Raw genomic sequence first — 24405 nt, forward strand, 5'->3', positions numbered from 1 at the left:
CTTTTGAAACAAATTACATTTCTTCATCAGTTTCTTTACATTGATTGCATTTATTAACTTTGGCTGTGACAAGAAGTTTGAACATTTCAATTCGAACGGATTTTTGGTAAAAAATGTCAGGAAAAAGGACGATCAGATGAATTTTAGAGGTTGAAATCTTCTTTTCATTTGCAGTTCCACAGTTGTGCACTAAACCCATGTATTTTATTTTTAATTACTCAAACAGAATGTTAAATGTGGGACATTTGTCTCTCTAAAAAAAAAAAACAAAACAACTGTAGAAACCGTGAGAGGCAAAAAAATCTGCTGGGGTGAAACATCCTGGCACATTGGCAGGCAAACATGGAGGATGAATGTCTGGGGTTTCCAAGTCTGAACGTGGCGGCTGGCATGAAGCAAGGAGGGGCCAACAACAACAAAGTCTGTTCTCACATTTAGAATTAAATTTATTTCAAGCTCATACATTGAAGTATAAAAACAAGCATCGTCACAACAGTTAGTTTCCAGCTACAAGCCTGTCTCAAGGGAAACACACACCATTCACACACATTCTTTCCAGTTCGTTTCCTGGATTTTTCCAGGATTTTTCCTCTGAAACTCTTAACACATGACAAATAAACTGATGTACCTGTGGATGTTCAACGAGAAGCCACACGCGTTCATAGGAACAAGGAAAATCAGTATCAACTAAGAGAGTTGCCATTTCATTTGATCTCAGCTGAGCCCAACACGCTCGCGCGTTCCCAGGGTTCTCGCCCCCACACGAACCCCGAACATGAGAGGCAGAGGGGGAACTTCCTGGAGAGCTCAATGTGTGAAGCTGCTAATGTTGGCGCCAGAAGGTCAAGCTAGCCGGCTAACAGAGAGGGAACACACACACACACACACACACACACACACACACACACACACTTTGTATTTCCTCATGTCAGAGAAGCCTGCAAGTCGAATGGCCATCAATAATCAATACTATTCTATTTCCAGTCTTAGCTGATAGGTGGCGCCCTTCACCAGGCATCCTCCATTACTTCCTGGTGTTTCAGGAAGCGGATCAGACCTCCAGGAAGTGGCAACTTCTTCAGCCGCCGGCGTCCAACCAGATGTAAGACCTGCAACCTGCAGAGCTGCAGCAGCGGCCGCGGAGGAGCTGCAGGACGAGAGAGTGACTGGGAATCAACTGGGTGAGTTACTGGGAGCAAGTTATCATTATAGTTATTAGTTATTATTATAACCATCATTGCTGTTGTTGTTGTTGTTGTTGTTGTTGTTGTGTCCTGGGCGGAGCCAACAGGAATATGAATGTATCACCTGCTTTCTCCTTGATGCTGCTCCAGTCAGGGTAGCTGTCCAGGTGCTCTGACAGTCGGGAGCAGAGTGTCACATGGCCAACGTAGTCCAATAGGACGTCAATGATCGGTCCTGCCCACCGACAGATGTTTGGGGCAGATATCATCTCACAGAACTGTCAATCAGAGCACAATCACAGCTGTCAATCACACGCGGAACCGTCAATTTGTAGTAACGTACTGTTTCACGGAGCGATGCTGTTCACCGACAGAGTTGCAGCACCTGAACGCCTCGGTGGTTGTTCTGCGGCGGTTCTCTGTCATTGTAGCGGAGGTCCGCCCTCTGGGTTCGGCTGGCTTTGATTGGTGGGTGCGGCCCACTGCCATACTCGCAGTTGAAACAGGAAAGGGCGTGGCCTCCGTTGTCCAGCAGGTATTTGAACATGGGCAGGTACTTCATAGAGAACATGTAGATGGCAGGAAAGGTGGTGGGGTGCGTGGGGATGCTGGCGTTGATGTCGGCGCCATGCTCCACCAGGAGCGTGACAGTCTGGATGCAGCCTAGCCTCGCTGCCACCATCAGTGGACGGAACACATCCAGGTTGGGGTCGGCGCCCGCCTCCAGGAGCATGCGGGTAGCATCAATGTTGTTGTTGATGACGGAGAAGTAGAGTGCCGTGCTCCGTCGGTCTTCGTATAGTTTGGAGCGTTCGTGAGACAGCTGAGCGTTGACGTCAAACCCCGCCTCTATCAGGGTCTCCAGGACATCGTCACGGTTCCGCTCAGCGGCCAAGTGCAGCGGGCTGATGCCGGTCCGGCGGACTCTGGCCTTGCTGGTAGCCGCCATCAGCATGGACACGATCCTGGAAAAGGAAAACAAGAAGAGCACATGAACCTCATGTGCAGATAAAACCAGGTGCGCAGTGATCAGCGTGCCTACGTGTCACTTCCTCTCTGGGCGGCGATGTGAAGCGGTAATAATCCGGTTTTGCCTGGTTTGTTGGGATCAGCTTTTTGAGAGAGGAGAAGCTCCACGATCTCCTCATGTCCGTTTTTAGCCGCCTCATAGAGCGCCGTTGCTCCATCAGCAGCCTCGCTATTGATGTCAGCACCTGCAGAGGAACAGGTCAGGGGTCAAGGGTCATGGTCGTAACTGCCTCAATCACTTAGCAGTGATTACTAGTAACAGCTCGCCGTCACATGATCACACGATTCCATCTGCGTACCATGTTTGAGGAGGAGGCGCAGCGTGGAGATCTGCCCGCTCTGGGCGGCGGTGAACAACGGCGAGATGCCAAACGTGTTGCACAGGTTGTGTTTGGCTCCGGCCTTCAGCAGCATCTCACAGATTTCAATGTTGTCCCGGCACACGGCTTCCTGCAGGGCGGTCCAACCCAGGTGACAGTGGGTGTTGACCATCGCGCCGTGGTTCAGCAGCATCGCCACCATCGCGGGGTTGTTCTTCTCGCAGGCTGCAGAGGAAAAACAAGTTCGTCAACGTTTGTTCATGCAGCCGAAGATTTGAGAACCCTGATCAGGTAACCGGGTGATAGAGGAACACAGGTAAACGTCGCAGTCACCTTTGTAGAGTGGCGTCTCGCGATCCTTGTTGGGCATGTCGGGGTCGCCTCCATGCTGCAGCAGCACCTGAGCACATGGCAGCCGATCCTTGCCGACAGCGATGATCAGCGCCGTCTCGCCACGCTCGGTTTTCTTGTTGACCATCCCTGGCTGAGCTGGTCACAAGAGCACACCCCCGTCTGCTGCTGATCAATCATGGATGTCCCAGATGTGGCGTAAATATTTACCTGCCAACAGAATTTTCAGGCAGAGCTCCTGACCATAAAACGCCGCCTGGTGAATCGCCAGCCAGCCCGGTTTGCTCGGCATCATCAGGTTCGTCCCTGGACGCAACGTCAAAGCTTTGACTGTGCTGACATCACCCACACGGATCGCTTTAAACAGAGGCTCCTCCTCCCTGCAGAGAAAACACCCATCAACCAATCACCTGTCTGCCTCACCTGACGCAGGCGTTTACACGTATAGAACCAACAACCGTACTCCTCAGGTTCTGGAGCGAGGTGGACCAGAGTGCCGTCGTGCTTGCGGTAAGCCACCATCCTCTTACCCGAACCAGTCATGAAGCAACTGATTGTCCCGTCAAATGTCGCCCTGTCAGAGAACAGCCAATCATAGAACGACCAATCAGAGAACGACCATCAGAGAGCAGCCAATCAGAAAACAGCCAATCAGAGCACAGCCAGTCTGATGGCACCAAGCGTGTTGATCAGACATTCTTTCACATTCGGGAGCGTCTGGGCTCAGTGTTCCAGCTGGTGTTCATGTGATTAAAACCCTTTAGAACCCAAACCGAGAACGTTTCGGCGCCATCACTGTCGATAAAGATGCTGTGAAGCACAAGTAGATAAAAAGGTGAGGTCACGTACGGGTCCGGAGGCTTCTGGCTTGGGGGGTTTGGGGAGCTGTAGTGAGCCACGGCGTCGTTTGCAGGTGGATTGTGGCAGTTGTAGCCTACGGCGGCCTGGGCCGCAGGTGCATTGCGGGACCTGTAGCGTGGGGCGGTTGGGGCCGCAGGTGGGCTCTCGGAGCTGTTGTTTCTATCTGCAGGGTTCTGCCTGCTGCCGTCTGCTCGGTCTGGAGGCATGTCGGGGTCGGTGGGAGTGTTCTGGTGGGCGTCGGTCAGGCTGCGCTCGATGGCGAGCTGCAGCAGTTCGTCATCACTCAGATTACTGTACAGAGAATAATCCTCGAACCCCATGGTGGAGACGCTGGGTGCTGCCATGGTGGAGCGGTGAGGTCCAGGCTCAGGTCACTGCAAAGACTGAAGCAAGAGACGTCAGCTGCTGGGCTCCGCCTCCCCTCCACGCCACAAACACCCGCCAGATTGGGTTTGTTTTTGTTTCAGTAGGTACCACGTGACCCAGGAGCTCAGATTCAGTACCAGATATTTTTACTGGTGGTGATAAATCAAACACACCCCTTTTTATAGTCGCACAGGTCACGTGACATGGAGGCTAAAACACTTGAATTTAGCATGAAAACTCAGGACCACACAAAAGAGGAGCAGGCTCATGAAAGAGAGATGACGTCACACAACTGAACATAGTCATAACACCTGCTGCTAATTTGGGGTCACTGGGTCACATGACACCACGGGACTGATTTAGTAACGTTTCAGTGTTTGTTTGTTGAAACTCACGATTCTGATGCGCTCCCGTAAACACGTGACCGAGTCTGTGCCCGATCAGAGGGCGAAACTGGAGCGAGCGTGTCGTCGTACTGGTTTGCGAACCAGTCACACACACACACACAAAAACACACGCACAAACACGCACGCACGCACGCATCATCATCATCGTCATCATCATCATCATTAGCATCACATTGCGTAGCGGGTCCGACTAAACTATCGGGCTCTTACACTCGCAGCTTCTCACGTCAACAAACCGGACCCTGTCCAACCGTTAACGGCTCTCACCGAGGAGTCCAACGGTTCCTGTCAGCGACACGTGCGTCCCCGGTCCGGGCTGTAAAGGAGTCAGCTGTCAGGGTCACTCGGTGGCTATTTTAAGCGCTTGTCCTCCATAACTCACTCTGCGATGACATGGAGAGTGAAGCTGCAGTCCAGAAGCTCCTGAGTCCAGCAGATGGCGCTGTGACTCCAGTTTAGCTTGGAGAGCCTCAGGTCCGACCAGGTGAGTCCAGGTACAGGTCCAGCCTCCTGGTCCAGGGCGGAACGGAATGAAAGGGGTTAAAATCTCTGGTTCCAGCATAAAAAACTAGAGTCTGCACACTCAGTAAGTTCCCCTGGTGATTTAGATTACAAGACGACACACAGGCGCCATCAGGGACATCAGGAGCTCCAGGAACTCTGGGAACATCAGGAAATTCAGGAGTTCTGGGAACGTCAGGAACATCAGGAGCGCCAGGAACATCAGGAGCTTATTGGGTCAAACTGTGAGGAAATAGAAAGCTGGTTCTTCCACCAACAGGAAGTGGTCATCTCCTGGTTCCTCCACCAACAGGAAGTGGTCATCTCCTGGTTCCTCCACCAACAGGAAGTGGTCATCTCCTGGTTCCTCCACCAACAGGAGGTGGTCATCTCCTGGTTCTTCCACCAACAGGAGGTGGTCATCTCCTGGTTCCTCCACCAACAGGAAGTGGTCATCTCCTGGTTCCTCCACCAACAGGAGGTGGTCATCTCCTGGTTCCTCCACCAACAGGAGGTGGTCATCTCCTGGTTCCTCCACCAACAGGAAGTGGTCATCTCCTGGTTCCTCCACCAGCAGGAGGTGGTCATCTCCTGGTTCCTCCACCAACAGGAGGTGGTCATCTCCTGGTTCCTCCACCAACAGGAGGTGGTCATCTCCTGGTTCCTCCACCAACAGGAAGTGGTCATCTCCTGGTTCCTCCACCAACAGGAGGTGGTCATCTCCTGGTTCCTCCACCAACAGGAGGTGGTCATCTCCTGGTTCCTCCACCAACAGGAAGTGGTCATCTCCTGGTTCCTCCACCAACAGGAAGTGGTCATCTCCTGGTTCCTCCACCAACAGGAGGTGGTCATCTCCTGGTTCCTCCACCAACAGGAGGTGGTCATCTCCTGGTTCCTCCAGCTCTGTAGGCTTCCTCAGACTCTTGTCGTCTCCAAGGTTCTGGAGAAAGCAGTTGCTAAACAGCTCTGGGACTTCTCCACAGCAACAGCTGATTGGAGGATTCAGTCAGGTTCCAGGTTCATCCTAGCACAGAAACAGAACTAGTCAAAGGTACCAGTGACCTCCTACTGGTACCAGATGAGGGACTGGTCTCTGTGCTGGTCTGATGAGATCTCAGTGCAGCTTTGATACCATTGACCACCGTATCCTTCTACAGAGACTGGAACCTGTCACTGGTATTAAAGGAACCACACTAAACTGGTTCAGGTCATATTTACTTGGTCATCTCAGTTGGTACTAGTTAATGATGGTTCCTCTGAACCACTACAGTCAGTTCTGGTGTTCCACAAGGGTCTGAGCTTGGACCAGTCCTCTTCACCCTGTACCTGCTTCCTCTAGGTCACATGATCAGGAAACACTCCATTAATGTTCACTGCTATGCAGACGACACACAGCTGAACTCATCAATGATCCACATGGAACAAACCTCCAGGACGCCCTCTTCCATCTACGTAACATCGCTAAGATCAGACACATCCTGGCTCAAGAAGATGCAGAAAAACTAGTCCCTGCTTCTGTCACTTCCAGGCTGGATTACTGCACCTCCCTCCTACCAGGCTGGACTAATAAGTCCCTAAAGACTCTCCAGCTGGTCCAGAACGCTGCTGCCCATGGGTTGACTAGAACTGATGTAGAACTGAACCTTCGACACCCACCGGTGTGGTGTTTACTGGTGGATCTGATGTAGAACTGAACCTCCACCATCCACCGGTGTGGTGTTTACTGGTGGATCTGATGTAGAACTGAACCTCCACCATCCACCAGTCTGGTGTTTACTGGTGGATCTGATGTAGAACTGAACCTCCGACATCCACCAGTCTGGTGTTTACTGGTGGATCTGATGTAGACCTGAACCTCCAACTTCCATCAGTCTGGGGTTTACTGGTGGATCTGATGTAGAACTGAACCTCCACCAGTCTGGTGTTTACTGGTGGATCTGATGTAGAACTGAACCTCCGACATCCACCAGTCTGGTGTTTACTGGTGGATCTGATGTAGACCTGAACCTCCAACTTCCATCAGTCTGGGGTTTACTGGTGGATCTGATGTAGAACTGAACCTCCACCAGTCTGGTGTTTACTGGTGGATCTGATGTAGAACTGAACCTCCACCATCCACCGGTCTGGTGTTTACTGCTGGATCTGATGTAGAACTGAACCTCCACCATCCACCGGTCTGGTGTTTACTGGTGGATCTGATGTAGACCTGAACCTCCACCATCCACCGGTCTGGTGTTTACTGGTGGATCTGATGAAGAACTGAACCTCCACCATCCACCAGTCTGGTGTTTACTGGTGGATCTGATGTAGACCTGAACCTCCACCATCCACCAGTCTGGTGTTTACTGGTGGATCTGATGTAGAACTGAACCTCCAACTTCCATCAGTCGGGGGTTTACTGGTGGATCTGATGTAGAACTGAACCTCCACCATCCACCGGTCTGGTGTTTACTGGTGGATCTGATGAAGAACTGAACCTCCACCATCCACCAGTCTGGTGTTTACTGGTGGATCTGATGTAGACCTGAACCTCCACCATCCACCAGTCTGGTGTTTACTGGTGGATCTGATGTAGACCTGAACCTCCAACTTCGATCAGTCTGGGGTTTACTGGTGGATCTGATGTAGAACTGAACCTCCACCAGTCTAATGTTTACTGGTGGATCTGATGTAGAACTGAACCTCCAATCTCCACCAGTCTTGTGTTTACTAGTGGATCTGATGTAGACCTGAACCTCCGACATCCACCAGTCTGGTGTTTACTGGTGCATCTGATGTAGACCTGAACCTCCACCATCCACCGGTCTGGTGTTTACTGGTGGATCTGATGTAGAACTGAACCTCCACCATCCACCGGTCTGGTGTTTACTGGTGGATCTGATGTAGACCTGAACCTCCACCATCCACCGGTCTGGTGTTTACTGGTGGATCTGATGTAGAACTGAACCTCCACCATCCACCGGTCTGGTGTTTACTGGTGGATCTGATGTAGAACTGAACCTCCACCATCCACCAGTCTGGTGTTTACTGGTGGATCTGATGTAGACCTGAACCTCCAACTTCGATTAGTCTGGGGTTTACTGGTGGATCTGATGTGGAACTGAACCTCCACCAGTCTTGTGTTTACTAGTGGATCTGATGTAGTCCTGAACCTCCACCATCCACCGGTCTGGTGTTTACTGGTGGATCTGATGTAGACCTGAACCTCCAACATCCACCGGTCTGGTGTTTACTGGTGGATCTGATGTAGAACTGAACCTCCACCATCCACCGGTCTGGTGTTTACTGGTGGATCTGATGTAGAACTGAACCTCCACCATTCACCAGTCTGGTGTTTACTGGGGGATCGGATGTAGACCTGAACCTCCACCATCCAGCGGTCTGGTGTTTACTGGTGGATCTGATGTAGAACTGAACCTCCACCATCCACCAGTCTGGTGTTTACTGGTGGATTTGATGTAGAACTGAACCTCCACCATCCACCAGTCTGGTGTTTACTGGTGGATTTGATGTAGACCTGAACCTCCACCATCCACCAGTCTGGTGTTTACTGGTGGATCTGATGTAGAACTGAACCTCCAGCATCCACCGGTCTGGTGTTTACTGGTGGATCTGATGTAGACCTGAACCTCCAACATCCACCGGTCTGGTGTTTACTGGTGGATCTGATGTAGAACTGAACCTCCACCATCCACCGGTCTGGTGTTTACTGGTGGATCTGATGTAGAACTGAACCTCCACCATTCACCAGTCTGGTGTTTACTGGGGGATCTGATGTAGACCTGAACCTCCACCATCCACCGGTCTGGTGTTTACTGGTGGATCTGATGTAGAACTGAACCTCCACCATCCACCGGTCTGGTGTTTACTGGTGGATCTGATGTAGACCTGAACCTCCACCATCCACCGGTCTGGTGTTTACTGGTGGATCTGATGTAGACCTGAACCTCCAACTTCGATTAGTCTGGGGTTTACTGGTGGATCTGATGTGGAACTGAACCTCCACCAGTCTTGTGTTTACTAGTGGATCTGATGTAGTCCTGAACCTCCACCATCCACCGGTCTGGTGTTTACTGGTGGATCTGATGTAGACCTGAACCTCCAACATCCACCGGTCTGGTGTTTACTGGTGGATCTGATGTAGAACTGAACCTCCACCATCCACCGGTCTGGTGTTTACTGGTGGATCTGATGTAGAACTGAACCTCCACCATTCACCAGTCTGGTGTTTACTGGGGGATCTGATGTAGACCTGAACCTCCACCATCCAGCGGTCTGGTGTTTACTGGTGGATCTGATGTAGAACTGAACCTCCACCATCCACCAGTCTGGTGTTTACTGGTGGATTTGATGTAGAACTGAACCTCCACCATCCACCAGTCTGGTGTTTACTGGTGGATTTGATGTAGACCTGAACCTCCACCATCCACCAGTCTGGTGTTTACTGGTGGATCTGATGTAGAACTGAACCTCCAGCATCCACCGGTCTGGTGTTTACTGGTGGATCTGATGTAGACCTGAACCTCCAACATCCACCGGTCTGGTGTTTACTGGTGGATCTGATGTAGAACTGAACCTCCACCATCCACCGGTCTGGTGTTTACTGGTGGATCTGATGTAGAACTGAACCTCCACCATTCACCAGTCTGGTGTTTACTGGGGGATCTGATGTAGACCTGAACCTCCACCATCCAGCGGTCTGGTGTTTACTTGTGGATCTGATGTAGAACTGAATCTCCACCATCCACCAGTCTGGTGTTTACTGGTGGATTTGATGTAGACCTGAACCTCCACCATCCACCAGTCTGGTGTTTACTGGTGGATCTGATGTAGAACTGAACCTCCAATCTCCACCAGTCTGGTGTTTACTGGTGGATCTGATGCTGTAGAACAAGAGGGAACCTGACATTCTACAACCAGAACGTGTTTCTAGGTTTGAAGACGTTCTTCTTCAGTTCTAATGATATTTTGTTCCCCTGGATCAGATTTTCTTGTGTTTAATTGAATTATCGAGTAAACTTAGGATCCAGAACGCGAAACATGTAGAAGACCTCTGAAAACCAACATGATGATGATGAGGAGGAGGAGGAGGAGCAGGAAGATGTCCAGAGGTTTTCATCTCCGTGGGAATTCTTTTGGTCACACAGGAAGTGATTAAATCAGAGACAAAAGTAAACGGAGCCACATTCCTGCTCAGAACACAAACACACAAAGTGCAACCTCACGTCAACTCTTCCTGTTTGGAGAACTTTACTGGCGGTTCTCAGCTGAGTTCTTGAGTGTTCTCACGTCTCCACTGGACGACTGAAGACCGCAGGAGGAACACACAAGGTTGCTCTGACATGATCCTGGTTCCACTTTTATTATCCCGTCAGTTTCATCCCTGGAATTAAAATTTAAGCTTGAAGGGATCGTGCTGTTGTGAGGGAGCAGTCTGATATCTATATATCGATATATGTGGATTTATGTATCTATATGTGGATTTATATATCTATATATGTGGATTTATATATCTATATATGTGGATTTATGTATCTATATGTGTATTTATATATCTATATATGTGTATTTATGTATCTATATATGTGTATTTATATATCTATATATGTGTATTTATATATCTATATATGTGTATTTATATATCTATATATGTGTGTTTATGTATCTATATGTGTATTTATATATCTATATGTGTATTTATATATCTATATATGTGGATTTATGTATCTATATGTGTATTTATATATCTATATATGTGTATTTATATATCTATATATGTGTATTTATGTATCTATATGTGTATTTATATATCTATATGTGTATTTATATATCTATATGTGTATTTATATATCTATATGTGTATTTATATATCTATATATGTGTATTTATGTATCTATATATGTATCTATATATGTGTATTTATATATCTATATGTGTATTTATATATCTATATATGTGTATTTATATATCTATATTTGTATTTATATATCTATATATGTGTATTTATATATCTATATATGTGTATTTATGTATCTATATTTGTATTTATATATCTATATATGTGTATTTATGTATGTATATATGTGTATTTATATGTGTATTTATATATCTATATATGTGTATTTGTATATGTATATATGTATATATGTATTTATGTATCTGTATATGTGTATTTATATGTGTATTTATATATCTATATGTGTATTTATATGTGTATTTATATATCTATATATGTGTATTTGTATATATGTATTTCTATCCTTACACTGCTCAGTTATGATGTCATATCCTGCATGTGCCTGTGGAGATGTGAGGTTTCATTAAGAGTGATGAGAGGAAGGAACACTTCGTGTCACTGCTAATTATTTTGGAGGTTCCACACTTTCAGATTTGTAAAAAATCATGGAAATAAAGAGAGTGACAACAAACAGAACTCAGAACCAAAGCCTTCCTGTCTGTCTCTCCCTCCTTTGATCTGACTTTGAGGGTCAAATGTGGATGTGTTCACAGTGCAACTTTGTCTCGTTTTTTTTAAAGTCTTTGATTGTAAAATAATCAAGGATTCAAATGTAAAGTGACTGAGGGTTAAAACGTTGATCCGTTCTTCCGTTTGAGGGGAAACAAACAAAACGACCTTTTTGCTCCAGTTTTCCTGTCCGCCATTTCTGCTTCCATCACATTCGCCTGTCCTCAGATTCTTGTGTTGGATTTGAGCCCAAACCTGGGAGGTTTTCACATCAACAGTGATTTTAATCTGCTGGCGTCGTTGAAACTGACCTGAGCTCAGTTCCAGGTCACCTCCTCCTCCCCCTCACCTGCTGAGGAAGAACATGTGACACACCTGACAGCATCATTTAGTGACTCAGGACATTTTATTTCATGTCAATAATGGTGTACAATTTTTTTTCGAGGATGCATTTATGGATTAATATCATCGGAATCCGTGACGATGATGAAGTGAACTCCCCCTGCGGAGGGAGAGGAGCAGCGGCGGTCAGGACCTGGGCGTGTGGCGGGATCTCTGGTGGTACTCCGGCAGGTGATGGAGGATCCAGGCGGCCGGGGTAAACATGGCCACCGCAAACACCGACATGACGAAGAAACTTTGCTGTCGGAGAGAGAAAAAAAAAAGAACCGATTAGAGCCGAGGTCATCACGTGACCTCACTGCGACAGAATCCAGTGAGAAAAAAAAGCACGGTATGCTAAGCTAGGCTCTAGGCTAGGCTAACCCTATAAAACTTGCATGAGAGGATTAATGAGTGATAGGGCTGTCGCTTGAAGTGTCTGACAGGCTGAAGCCGCCGTTTGACGCTCGCCGTTTGACGCTCGTCGTTTCTTTTTCCAATGATTTATATCCGAAATATTAAAAGCAGTGCCTCCCACAGTTTGGCCTCCCGGTGGAGTCGTTGAGTTTGAAATCATTACGAAATATTTCTCATTAAATGTTCACATCTCTTCAAGTAGTCAGAAGTTCCACTGGTGTGTGATGTCAGAGGCGCCGCACGCTACGGACATAAACGTCTCGGGTCGCCATCAACACAAAATGTCCGGGGTGCCTGTGGGGAATTTCTTTAGACTGAGGAGAAAACATCCATCAGGATTCAGACGCGACCTGAAAACATTTCGGAGGCCAAAGGTCGAGGTCAGCGTGGCGGGAACGCATCATGGCGCTGGGCGACCAAATTTCTCGTTTAATCTGAAGTGTGAATTTTGTCATTTGTGTACAAACGGAGCAAAACCAAATTTGCTGACAGGGAATCAAGACCAGCCAGAGTAACAGTGCTAAACCAGGAGAGCGCGTTCACCCTCCGCTGACAGACTCCGCCCCCCTGGTGATGCCATCAGAGGCGTTGATTTTCTGCTGCTGTGTTTTGAAGGAAATGTTTCACCAACTCAAACTGGTTTGACCTGAAAAGAAAAACTAACAAACCAAAATGGAGTTTGACCCGATTTAACCGCCTCAAGACAGCTTCACCACATCTGAAAGAAACCGGACCCCGGAAATCTGCCTGGGGTCCTGAACCAGCAGGTATCTGCCAGTACTCACGACTACTAAAGTAAAAGTACCGCAGGAGAAAACCCAGTCCTACTGACTGGTACCAGTCAGGTTTGCTGGACTGTTACTGGACTGCAGGTGATCTCACCCCGGCGCTGATCCGGTGTTTGGGAGGCTTGCTGTAGATCCCTGACCTGGACTCCTTCAGGATCTTGCTCGGGCGAGTCAGAGACGCCAGGGAGGTGCCTCCAACTGACCTCAGGATGCCGCTCGCCATCGTCACGAAACCACCACCGTCACCAACACCTGCTGGCTGAGGAGCACCTGTGAGAGTCCTGAGGGTCGATGTGTTCACGTCCAGCTGCTCATCCACACTGAAGGGAGACGGGAGAGGAGGAGGAAGAGGAGGGGGAGGAGCAGCACCATGGGGGAGAGGTGGGGGGGTCTGTAAACAGTCGGAGCAGCTGGTCACCAGTCAAACAATCCAGCTGATTAGATTCCCTCTGCACATGAAGATGAAGATGATGATGATGAAGATGAAGATGATGATGATGATGATGATGATGATGAAGATGAAGAAGATGATGATGAAGATGATGATGAAGATGATGATGATGATGAAGATGATGATGAAGATGATGATGATGATGATGATGATGATGGAGATGATGATGATGATGATGATGAAGATGATGAAGATGATGAAGATGATGATGATGATGATGATGGTGATGATGATGAAGATGAAGAAGATGATGATGAAGATGATGATGATGATGAAGATGATGATGAAGATGATGATGATGATGATGAAGATGATGAAGATGATGATGATGATGATGATGGTGATGATGATGTGTTTGAAGTGACAGACCAGAGCTGCTGGCACAAATCTGTTAAGGATCAGAACAAAGATCAGAGGACACACAGGACCACGTCTCTGCCTCACACACACGCACACACACACACACACACACACAAGACCACATCTCTGCCTCACACACACGCACACACACACACACACACACGCACACACACACACAAGACCACATCTCTGCCTCACACACACGCACACACACACACACACACACACACGCACACACACACACAGGACCACATCTCTGCCTCACACACACACACACACACACACACAGGACCACATCTCTGCCTCATACACACACTCACACAGGACCATGTCTGTCTCACACACACACGCACACACACACACAGGACCACATCTCTGCCTCACACACACACAGGACCACATCTCTGCCTCACACACACGCACACACACACACACGCACACACACACACACAGGACCACATCTCTGCCTCATACACACACTCACACAGGACCATGTCTGTCTCACACACACACGCACACACACACACACAGGACCACATCTCTGCCTCATACACACACACACACACACAGGACCACGTCTCTGTCTCACACACACACACACACACACACACAGGTCAACGTCTCTGTCTCACTCACACACACACAGGACCACGTCTCTGCCTCATACACACACACACACACACACACACACACACACAGGTCAACGTCTCTGTCTCACTCACACACACACAGGACCACGTCTCTGCCTCATACACACACACACACACACACACACACACACACACACACACAGGACCACGTCTCTGTCTCACACACACACACAGGACCACGTCTCTGCCTCACACACACACACACACACACATGACCACATCTCTGCCTCATACACACACGCACACACACACAGGACCACATCTCTGCCTCATACACACACTCACACAGGACCATGTCCCTGCCTCACACACACACTCACACAGGACCATGTCCCTGCCTCACACACAATCTCACACTCAGAAAGAGAAATAAACCGATTTCTTGGCGATGCGTCCCACACTAACTTGAGGGAACGAGTTAGATCAAAGAGCTGCTTTTCCTCCAAACACTAAATTATTAATTCATTCTTGGAACTTTCAGAGCGACAGATTTCTCTCGTGTGGATGAATGAAGTGAGTCAGGCAGCTGAACTTCAATCTCCAGGTCATATCATGGATTCTTTGAGTCACCTGATTGACGGCTGCTCGCCGTCTCCACGGAAACGTCAAGAAGGTGAAACAGGACTCGGCTTAATTTTTTTTTTTTTTACATCATTTTATTTTTAATTAAAAAGGAAACACAGACGTTCATGATGCTGACAAGTAAAACTTTACAACGTCCATCAAAGCTCCAGCAGCGCGTCACCAACACAACACGGCAGAAGACGGACAAGCGGAGGGCGGGGAAGGTCAGAGGTCATCAGGGGCAGTAGAAACGTCCGGCGCCGTCTCGACTTCTTTTGCGAGTTTGCTGCTGCTCAAAGAACTGACGGATGTCATCAGGAGTCACCACCTAACAGAGAGAAGACAGCAAGTCACATGACCAGCAGGTGAGAGCAGGTGATCACTGGAGGACGCCGGTTTGACCTCCGCTCACCTTTCCTTCTGCGGCGAACCTCTGCAGGAAGTCCTTCAGTTCTGTTTTCATGTCGTTGTAGCCTGAGACACAGAGAGAAACCAAATATGGCCGACAGAAGGGAGGCAACACACACAGAGCGTCATGCGTGTTCTTGTGTTTACCGTGTATGATCTCCAGCTGCTGCACACGGTTCAGGTTGTCCAGTGCTGACATCAGAGGGTCGTGACCTTGCTGGCTCTGTTCATTGGTCTTGCCTTTATTCTCGTAAGCGAGGACGGTGTCGGACTCATCCAGCAGGAAGGAGAGGCCAGCCTCAGACAGACTCTCCTGACACACACACACACACACACACACACACACACACACACACACACACACACACACACAATGACAAACTGCCTTTCTGTCCGTCTATCAGGCCACACCCTCCTTGGATTATAAACAGGGGTGCACATAAGTGGTCCGCGTGCGCGCATGCGTAAGGAACCTGGACAAATGCGCTCGGCTTCAAAGGCTTTTATACGCTTTTGCGTACCGACTGCGACCGACCGACCGCGGGGAAAAGCACTTCTCAAAATGTCAAAGAGACAGGCCCCGCTAAGTAATTATTTTCGTGTTCCCCCCTCCCCTTCACAAATAATTTATTCGTGAAGGGGTCTTTGTCTCTTTGACATTTTGAGAAGTGCTTTTCCCCGCGGTCGGTCGGTCGCAGTCTGTACGCAAAAGCGTATAAAAGCCTTTGAAGCCGAGCGCGTTTGTCCAGGTTCCTTACGCATGCGCGCACGCGGACCACTTATGTGCACCCCTGTTTATAAACAAGGACGTAAACAACAACAACCCACAAGGAAGCCTCACGCTCGCAGCCTTCATGAGAACCAACGGAGTTCCGCTGTAAGGAGCGCCGTGCTGTTGTTCCCCGCTCACGTTAGCTGGCGTCAACAAGACGGACGTGACTGACAGGTGGAGGGGGTTTGATGATGTTTACTTGTTACTGGACCTTCGCCAACATTCCCTGAGTTGAGCGTCACGTTTTGCTGCTCTGACTTCCTGTTCCATCAGAACGACTGGTGGAGCACGCGGAAGAGATGGAGACAACGGCTCCATGTTATTGGTCCTGCCAGGCTAAAAATGACATCCTCCCACGGGTTTATTGAGGGACGACGTAGAACAGCGAGGTAGAACTTCTTCTGACAACAGACAAGTTTCAACATGTTCGTATAACGCTTGAGGTCAAACAGACGTTCGGCCATGTTTGCTCGCGAGTTGACGTTCACCACCACTAGCAGCTGTTGCTTGCTAGCAGCTACGCTAACGTCAATCTGCGCTGTATACTGACACAACTTACTCATCACCACATTCTGAGACCTCACAGTGACATCATCAGTCCCTCAGCCAATGGGAGCTCAGATGTGTGTGCTTTACCTGACAGTCGTTGCAGGAGCAGAGTTTGGAGCGCCACGCTGACGGCCAGAACACGGCTCCGGACCGCACTCGCTTCTGACTGGACTCCTGCAGATCCTTCAGTTTGCAACTTGGCTCTGCCACCTGGCGACTGCGCTTACAGCTGGGCTCGATGACATCATCAACCTTACAGGTTATTGATAACCAGTCAACCACACTGATCAGAAGTATGGACGATTGAGGCAAGACATACATTTACCAGTTAGACTGGATCGATTCATGATCGGTCCGGTATTGACAAGTCAAAGCTTTAGCAAGGAGGCGGGACTCACTCAGCTGGAGCCTTTAAAACATTGTTACATCACCATTGCGCCATCATCAGGGCTGATCAGCTGACAGCTGACATTTACAAACATCATCACGTACTAACACCGATAATAACCTTTGACCTGATGTCTGTCAGGTCTGGTTTGCTCCCGTCCTCAGGTGGACTCAGGGTTGTGTTGGCCTGGTCTCCTCCTCCTGTCTCCTCCTTCACCTCAGCTGCCACTGTGGGACCTGGAACTGGACAGGAAGCTACGGTCTAAATTTGGATTTTCTGAACTCGGTGGTAAATCTGTAGACGACTCAGGCGCGTTTACCTGCCAGGTGGGCAGCGTAGGTCCAGAGGAAAGGGCTCTTGTTCATACAGGACTCGCAGATCATCTCCTGCAGCTCCACGCAGTCTGGAACCACACAGCCCAGGTGCTGTTGTGACAAACACAGGTGAGGGCGGCGGCCAATGAGGGCAGCACGCGGGTCTCGGGTCATAAATCACAAGGAAACTTAAGACGCTCCAAAAACTGTGAGTAGCGTCTTCTCGTTCTGGTGCTGCAGTAACCGCATTGCTAGCAGTAGCCAGCGCTAATGCTAGCTAGTGACCTAGCTCCGGAAGTGTGGAGGAGGCTACGGTGTCGCTGAACGCAGCGGAACCAAGCATGAAATTTGTTCCTGAGCATGGTAGGACTTATTTTGCCCTCAATTCAGTCTGACAGACAGGAAGCAAACCTGATGGCGGTTTGTAACTCACTGAACGAGGTCTAATCAGTGAAGCCTAAGAACTCGATCCTGCTCAAGAACATTTCATGATTGGGTTCAGTCTGTTTCACACTACTGCAGCGAGGTGCTACACGTTTGCAGAGTGTTTCACCGTGAATGATGTCACACCGCGAGATGAAGGGAAACATTTCATATCCACTCGTCCACAGCAGCCAGTCTGGTTGCTACTCACCCTGCCGTGCAGCCAGTCCTCACACACCACACACTGAATCATTTCATCCTCCACCTGAAACACAGTCAGCCAATCACAGTGAGACACGGCTGGAACAGGACCCGGCGGGCCAGTGAGGAGGCGGCGAGCGTCTCACCGGGTCATCTGGGTCCGGGTAGGGCCGGCCGCAGGTGCAGTACACGCCAAAGAAGTTGTGGCTGTACTTGTTCAGGCTGTTGGCTTCCTCTTTATCCTACAACACACAGAGGAAACGATATTTCTGTGTGACCCGCTGCTCTCAACATGCCTACAACACGCCTAAAACACGTGACACACTGAAAATCTCATTTACAAGGAAGACGACGCTGCTACACGCCAGGCTCATGTTGATGTTGAAGCGTCTCAAGGTTACTAAACTGAACTGATCATTTAAAACCTAGTTCCTTTTGACAGACATCTGTCAATCAACCTCACACACTGAGGTGACAGCAGCAGGGGATCATTCTGGCTGCTGATTGGTCTAAATCTGCTTTGGCAGGCTAAACACTGCTGCCTCCCTCTGGTACACTTCAGTACTGCAAGTGCACAATGAGGTACCAGCATCTGTCAAAAGTGGCGCGCGCACGCACACACACACACACACACGCACGCACACACACACTCACTCACTCAAATATCAATCTGAACACATCATGTAAATGAACATCCAGGTGATGTCACAGCAGGGTTTAATAAAGTATTAATAATTGTTTTTGTAAATTGTCCAGTATAAATGCTAATATTTTTTTCTTATTTCCTAAATATTTTCTTTCTCTTAATTTATATTTTTCTTTCTTCTTCCCTCTGTTAATGTTGCTGAAACTATTTAAATTTCCCCTGTGTGGGACTAATAACGTATTTTTTATTGTCATTATTATTTTACAGCCCATTTCAGAACGAGGGAGTCTTCTATGGTTATGAACACACACATCTGGTCATCACGCTGGTTCACCTTTTCCTCCCTCACTGGGATTCATGAGTGTTTCTTACTGATGGAAGGCAAATTTTAATTTAGAATATTGGTAAACAGCCCCTATTTAGAGTGTGTGAGTGTGAGTGAGTGAGTGTGTGTGAGTGAGTGAGTGTGAGTGAGTGAGTGTGTGTGAGTGAGTGAGGGCGTGGGTGAGTGAGTGCGTGAGTGAGCGTGTGTGTGTGTGAGAGTGTGTGTGAGTGAGTGAGTGAGTGTGTGAGTGAGGGCGTGGGTGAGTGCGTGTGTGAGTGAGGGCGTGTGTGAGTGAGGGCGTGTGTGAGTGAGTGTGTGAGTGAGTGACTGTGTGTTTGAGTGAGTGAGTGCGTGTGTGGGTGAGTGCGTGTGTGAGTGTCTTGGAGGGCCAGTGGCGTAGAGGAGGAGTTCACTTCTGTGTGTTCTCCTGGACTGAGGTGCTGGTTCTCTTCCGTTGGTGTTTGGGAACTCACAGGATGAAGTTTACACTGCTGCCCGCTGAACTTCCTGTTCCCACAGTCACAGCGGAAGTTCCTGCAGAGAAGAAGAAGTCAGGATCCATGACACGAGTCCAGTGGTCACTCAGCTGATCAACAGTTTCAAAGGATGATAAAGTTTCTGATGTCAAGAGAAGAGCAGAGACAGTGGGGGGGAGTGGTCACCTCTTGGTGTAGAGCTCAAAAAGGTCGTGACCTTCATGACACTTGTATGAACACGCCAAACACACGCCTGCCGCCTCGCCTCCCTTTGGTGTGCAGGTGTTGCAGGCGTACAGAGCCTGACGCTTCACGTAGCCCTGCGCGCACACACACACACACACACACACAAAGCATCAGCTAGTCGTCACCTGAGGATCTCACCTGTCCTACCAGGTCTCAGTCACCTGTGGATAGGAGCAGTGATCCGAGTCGCTTCCCGCCAGCACGGCTGATGCTTCCTCCTCCAGCTCCTCGTCCTCCTCCAGGACGTCCACCAGAGACACCGTCGGCTCCTCGGACGTCATCGCCTCGTCGCTTCCAGAAAAAACAAAACAAAACAACAGAACATGAACACAAACAGGTGGACACACCAAGCAACGCAGTGTCAGACGAAGTTCCCATCAGCACTTCAATGTTGACGTCACACTCAATCACACATGAAGAGTCCAGCACTTCTACTTTAACACTTGAACTAACTTCAGATTTTACTGCCTTCACATGCGTTTGGTTTGCAGTACAACCTGTATAATACTGCATTACAGCATTGGTACTTGAACGATGAAACACCTGTTACTACAGTACACTGTGCAGTACTACTACTCTTCGAGCATCAGTGCTCCAGTCTTGGATGTGTGCAGAACTCCGTGCAACTACCAGACAACTAATGGTTCTACTAACTAGTGGCTGGTGGACATGTTGACACTGCGACCCGTCAGAACCTCACCAAAAGAACCCGTCCGTTCAGAACCCCGCTCGCGCTCCCGGTAGCTTCATTTAGCTCCAACAGTAAACACAACCGGGATCTGCGCTCCCATGCTAACTAGTTTAGCTCCGTGCCTCTTACGCACTCACCGACTGAGAATGGAAACGAGACTGAATCCGGGTGGCTTCCCGCCGTCTGTCCCGTCGGTTTCACGGCCAACAATCCCGCCGCTAACACCACCGACAAAAACACGCTCGGTCTGTTCCAGGTGATCGTATCTCTGAGGCTGCTGTTAGCAGGAACGACAACATCCGGTTTACTTCCGCGGATTGTATTTGGCGGTATTGTGGGGTCAGAGGTCACAGTTTTGAAGAATCATAATTTCGCTTCAGTGGGGGTGAAATAACAAAGTAATGATCGGACACAGAAGTTGGGCCGTCCTAATATCTGAAACATTCTGCGAGTTAAATTCTCACCAAATCCCCTGGAGCGAGCGGCCTGTGCGTGATGACGTCAACGGACGTTGTAGAAAAGATGGCGAGCGTGACAGTGTTCGCAGAGCTGAAGCTGAGGGACGGACGGAGGCAGAACATCAGCGTCCACACGGAGAACAACCTCCCCGCCCTGGTCGACGGGATCCGCGAGGTGAGCGGGAAGGTGTCGACGGTTCTCACCGAGCTCGTGGAGCGGGAAAGAGCACGCGGAGGCTGCGCAGACGGTGAGCGCACTGCTGCTGCCTTCACGGACACGGGATGTCCCGGAACAAACCCGCAAATGCTCCGGATACCCAGTACTTGCAGTCCGTGTTCCTCGTAACCTCATCGCCTCACCTTCCGGTAGCTGGAACAGCTCATATGAACGCGGTTGTGGATCTTTCGATGATTACAACGTGCTTTGTTGGCGGCTGCAGCCTCATCACGTGACCTTACACATCATAAGTGAATAGTTCTCAAGTGCCAGGTCGAGCAGACTTCAGCTTCAGGTCTGAGCAGTGCTGCAGAAGCTGATTTTAGTAAAACGCCTTCGAAAACTGTAGAACACAAATGGGTTTGGAGTTTCACATCTCGTTAAAATCCCCAGGTTTTGGTTGAGATGCACATTCCTGATCAGTTGTCTCACCTGCTCAGGTGAGGAGGAGGAGGAGGACAGCGACGAGGACGATGATCCAGAGGATCCATTAAACTCGGACTTACAACCTCCTGCTAAAAGACCCAAACCCTGAACCCCTGGACGACCACAGGGGACTGCTGTCACCCCGGAGCCCCGGCAGGTAGAAAGCAGCTCCAGGTGTGTGGGCCTGAACGCCTCCTCAGGTGTTGGAGCTGGCAGCCACCAGCGCTGCTGTGAACGACCACCCAGCGTCTGTAAAAACTGGAGGAGGGCTTTCTTTCTTTGTCTTGTTTCAATTTATTGAAGTACTAAAGTTGTCATGGTAACCAGTGTGCATCAAGTGACTCATGATTTCAAATACAAAAGTATCAAAGTAAGAGTACCACAGTCACAGAGAATTCCTGATGGCTGGTCGGTGTTGCCTAGGCAACAGTCCGGTTCTGCTGCCACAGTGAGCTGCCGCTGGGTCAAGCCCCCCCCCCCCCCGTAGGATTCTCTGTGGCGTTGCTCCAGAAAAGAATTAAAAGCGAGGTCAATGATTGACAGCTGCAGACAGTAGTAAGATCATCACACCTGACAGTCCACGATGAGGGCAGGCATTTCCCCACAGTTCACTGCAACCTGACAGTCTAGGCTCTGGTCAACAAGTGTAAAATCCATAAAATGTTTTGTTTAAAGGCACACAGGAAATGACATCACAAGTAGTTTTCTTCCTGCGTCACTCCTCCACCTCCGGCCCCACCTGACTACGTGTCAATCAGTGGTGGACCGTTGTGATTGGATGGTTTGCCTGCAGCGTGGCGGCGGCTGCAGAGCAGCGCGAGACAGAACGGCAGGACGCAGTAGCCGATGGCGTGAGGGTCGGCCCTGGTGCAGGAGAAGAGGAAGAGGAAGAGCTGCAGGTAGGGCAGCAGGAAGACCGACGCCCACATCCAGACAGGAAGCGGCGGCAGGCGAGCCCGAATGCTCTGACTCAAACTGATGACGGGGGGCGGAGCTGACGGGCCGGTCCTGCTGCTCTGCACGTGCTCCAAACTGAAGCGCTGCACATCAAACACGTAGTACACCAGCAGCACGCTGAGCAACAGGTAGAGAGCCACGCCCACCCATCCCATCCTCTGACGGAAGTTCATCATCCTCCATGCTGCCAGAGACACAAGCAGGATGTTAGCAACACCAGGATAAATGTGTAGTACTAGTACAAGTACTGCAGTACTACTAGAGACAAATTGGCCTCCAGACTTAACATTTGAAGAACATCTCCAAAGCTAGAACGCTGCCATGTTCTCTGTCCTGGTCTACCAAAGAACCCAGTGAGAACCACCACAAGGGACTGAACTCTGGTGCTCAGCGTGAGGACCTGAAGGAGTCCACGTCTGTCTTCTGACTGGTCATAAAGTTCTTGTCGTAGTTTCTTACGAACTACTTGCTGTAATTGCTACTGGTACTGCTACTACAGCACCACAGACTCCAGAACATGGGCAGCATTCAGGATGATGATCCATCTCCAACATGAGTCTCACTGCTGAGCTCAGACCCTGCAGGGTAAGGTGGGCGTTACCTGGCTAACTCATAGAACCGGTTCCTGGTGTCATCCTGCATCAGCAGACCAGTTTTTGCAAAACCCGGAAGGCGGAACCACACCAGCCACACAAGGAGAGCAGACTTAAGGAGAACCGGGATCCTGCAGCAGCTGGTCTGAAGGATCAGGGTTAGGTTAGGACAGAACAGAACCTCCCTAAGCCTGGAACCCTGGAGGAGGACTCGCTGCACCTCCTGTCAAGAGAGAGAGACATCAAACACTTTGACCAGCGTTTGCAGACAGACACACACACACACACACACACACACACACCTGGACTGATGCATTCAGAGACAGACTGTCTAAACGTCACATTCTGAACCCTCAGGTCCCGCCCAGCAGGGACCCGGTGGTTCGGTCCTTACCGCTCCTCTGTGTCTGGTACATTTGTGCAAAGGAGAAATTGTTAACTGATTTTAAGTTCAACTAAAGGAACTAAATTCAATAAAAATGCAGTTGATGTTCGCGCAGCTTTCACAGTCGCTCCAGCACAACACACGTGACCAGGCATCAGCGACCGAACATCAGGCATGAATATCGACTCCCTCCAGCTGCTGTGTTTGTCCCTCCGCCAACAAATGTAGTTCACTCCTTCAGGTACCGGAGGACGCCGCTGGACACCTGACCAGGTGGTCTCCTCCACAACACTGATCTACATTTCAATGGTTGTAACACTGAACTCGTCCGAATCTTGCCGAGGACCCCTGGTGGATCCCAGACCCCACGTTGACAACCTCCAGAACTGAACCCGGGTCACATTCCCGTGAAGGGAACATCTGAACGCTGTGCGGTGAAGGACACCGCCGGACACGCAGGACGGACTTCACCCCTGCGGACTCGAACCACCAGCTGTCTCTACCGATGCCTGCCGGCCTCCATCTTGCTCGCTGCTTTCTCCCCGTCAGTGGGACGTCAGCAGCCGTTAGCCGGTAAGCTAACGCCCCGGTGAACTCTTACCTTTCTCCACACCGGCGAGTGCGAGTCGGGCTCTGCCTCTGCTCGTTTAGAATCCTCGATCAGTACCGACGGTTCGATGAGTTCCGTCTCTTGTCTTCCTGTTTTGTCATGTGATGTTCCTGGATGACGTATTACAGGTGCTGCGCCACCTTCCGTTCAAACAAGGTTACTGAGGCGCTTTGAATCACTCAATGAGCGACAAGGAAGCTGAACGACATTGAGCTCGAGTGCCA

At 49.6% G+C, this 24405-nt stretch overlaps 5 protein-coding genes across 10 annotated transcripts; 1 reads left to right on the top strand and 4 right to left on the bottom strand.

The window, feature by feature from the left end:
* Nucleotides 1–105: 105 nt before the first annotated feature.
* asb2a.1 (ankyrin repeat and SOCS box containing 2a, tandem duplicate 1) lies at nucleotides 106–5328 on the bottom strand. Of its 4 annotated transcripts, none has more exons than XM_086188713.1 (10): nucleotides 4507–5328; nucleotides 3734–4128; nucleotides 3348–3458; nucleotides 3095–3264; nucleotides 2867–3022; nucleotides 2513–2758; nucleotides 2227–2398; nucleotides 1570–2149; nucleotides 1309–1462; nucleotides 106–1147 (listed from the first exon to the last, which is right to left on the bottom strand). In XM_086188713.1, the coding sequence occupies exons 2-10, from the start codon at nucleotides 4087–4089 to the stop codon at nucleotides 1008–1010; spliced, it is 2085 nt and encodes a 694-aa protein (XP_086044839.1). In that variant the 5' UTR covers nucleotides 4090–4128; nucleotides 4507–5328; the 3' UTR covers nucleotides 106–1007. The 4 variants fall into 4 exon arrangements, with proteins under 4 accessions (XP_086044839.1, XP_086044837.1, XP_086044838.1 ...); XM_086188711.1 differs by having other exon boundaries at nucleotides 4786–5327; XM_086188712.1 differs by having other exon boundaries at nucleotides 3734–5328.
* A 6554-nt stretch (nucleotides 5329–11882) lies between these two features.
* On the bottom strand, nucleotides 11883–13382 carry LOC147243359 (uncharacterized). The gene is made up of 2 exons (XM_086189991.1): nucleotides 13166–13382; nucleotides 11883–12127 (listed from the first exon to the last, which is right to left on the bottom strand). Exons 1-2 carry the CDS (start codon nucleotides 13292–13294, stop codon nucleotides 12014–12016), a joined length of 243 nt encoding a protein of 80 aa, XP_086046117.1. The 5' UTR covers nucleotides 13295–13382; the 3' UTR covers nucleotides 11883–12013.
* A 1797-nt stretch (nucleotides 13383–15179) lies between these two features.
* Nucleotides 15180–24302, bottom strand: ubr7 (ubiquitin protein ligase E3 component n-recognin 7). 3 transcript variants are annotated; one of them, XM_086189277.1, is made up of 12 exons: nucleotides 24173–24302; nucleotides 20006–20135; nucleotides 19785–19918; nucleotides 19596–19656; nucleotides 18298–18393; nucleotides 18162–18215; nucleotides 17533–17638; nucleotides 17334–17455; nucleotides 16913–17077; nucleotides 15652–15817; nucleotides 15509–15570; nucleotides 15180–15424 (listed from the first exon to the last, which is right to left on the bottom strand). In XM_086189277.1, exons 2-12 carry the CDS (start codon nucleotides 20123–20125, stop codon nucleotides 15332–15334), a joined length of 1179 nt encoding a protein of 392 aa, XP_086045403.1. In that variant the 5' UTR covers nucleotides 20126–20135; nucleotides 24173–24302; the 3' UTR covers nucleotides 15180–15331. The 3 variants fall into 3 exon arrangements, with proteins under 3 accessions (XP_086045403.1, XP_086045405.1, XP_086045406.1); XM_086189279.1 differs by lacking the exon at nucleotides 24173–24302 and adding an exon at nucleotides 21000–21270; XM_086189280.1 differs by lacking the exon at nucleotides 24173–24302 and adding an exon at nucleotides 20673–20696.
* On the top strand, nucleotides 20878–21959 carry LOC147243361 (uncharacterized). Its single transcript, XM_086189282.1, has 2 exons — nucleotides 20878–21241; nucleotides 21651–21959. Exons 1-2 carry the CDS (start codon nucleotides 21031–21033, stop codon nucleotides 21743–21745), a joined length of 306 nt encoding a protein of 101 aa, XP_086045408.1. The 5' UTR covers nucleotides 20878–21030; the 3' UTR covers nucleotides 21746–21959.
* Nucleotides 21675–24302, bottom strand: lyset (lysosomal enzyme trafficking factor). Its single transcript, XM_086189281.1, has 3 exons — nucleotides 24173–24302; nucleotides 23195–23409; nucleotides 21675–22777 (listed from the first exon to the last, which is right to left on the bottom strand). The coding sequence occupies exon 3, from the start codon at nucleotides 22767–22769 to the stop codon at nucleotides 22380–22382; it is 390 nt and encodes a 129-aa protein (XP_086045407.1). The 5' UTR covers nucleotides 22770–22777; nucleotides 23195–23409; nucleotides 24173–24302; the 3' UTR covers nucleotides 21675–22379.
* Nucleotides 24303–24405: the final 103 nt, after the last annotated feature.

Source organism: Aulostomus chinensis, chromosome 20 (assembly GCF_037954235.1).
Source record: "Aulostomus chinensis isolate RoL2024-O1b breed Wild chromosome 20, RoL_Achi_v1.0, whole genome shotgun sequence".
NCBI lineage: Eukaryota > Metazoa > Chordata > Actinopteri > Syngnathiformes > Aulostomidae > Aulostomus > Aulostomus chinensis.

Bases quoted from the DNA above. Each gene is read 5' to 3' on its own strand.
- asb2a.1 (XM_086188713.1), bottom strand. From the start codon at position 4,089: ATGGCAGCACCCAGCGTCTCCACCATGGGGTTCGAGGATTATTCTCTG. The intron at 3,023-3,094 runs GTAAATATTTAC...TCTTGTGACCAG, and splicing joins CCTGAAAATTCTGTTGGCAG to CTCAGCCAGGGATGGTCAAC. The intron at 1,463-1,569 runs GTGCTGCAACTC...TCTGATTGACAG, and splicing joins ACAACCACCGAGGCGTTCAG to TTCTGTGAGATGATATCTGC.
- LOC147243359 (XM_086189991.1), bottom strand. From the start codon at position 13,294: ATGGCGAGCGGCATCCTGAGGTCAGTTGGAGGCACCTCCCTGGCGTCT. The intron at 12,128-13,165 runs GTGAGATCACCT...TCTCTCCGACAG, and splicing joins AACACCGGATCAGCGCCGGG to CAAAGTTTCTTCGTCATGTC.
- ubr7 (XM_086189277.1), bottom strand. From the start codon at position 20,125: ATGACGTCCGAGGAGCCGACGGTGTCTCTGGTGGACGTCCTGGAGGAG. The intron at 18,394-19,595 runs GTGAGTTCCCAA...TGTGTGTTGTAG, and splicing joins AGCAGTGTAAACTTCATCCT to GATAAAGAGGAAGCCAACAG. The intron at 15,425-15,508 runs GTGAGCGGAGGT...TCTCTCTGTTAG, and splicing joins GGTTCGCCGCAGAAGGAAAG to GTGGTGACTCCTGATGACAT.
- LOC147243361 (XM_086189282.1), top strand. From the start codon at position 21,031: ATGACGTCAACGGACGTTGTAGAAAAGATGGCGAGCGTGACAGTGTTC. The intron at 21,242-21,650 runs GTGAGCGCACTG...TCACCTGCTCAG, and splicing joins ACGCGGAGGCTGCGCAGACG to GTGAGGAGGAGGAGGAGGAC.
- lyset (XM_086189281.1), bottom strand. From the start codon at position 22,769: ATGATGAACTTCCGTCAGAGGATGGGATGGGTGGGCGTGGCTCTCTAC.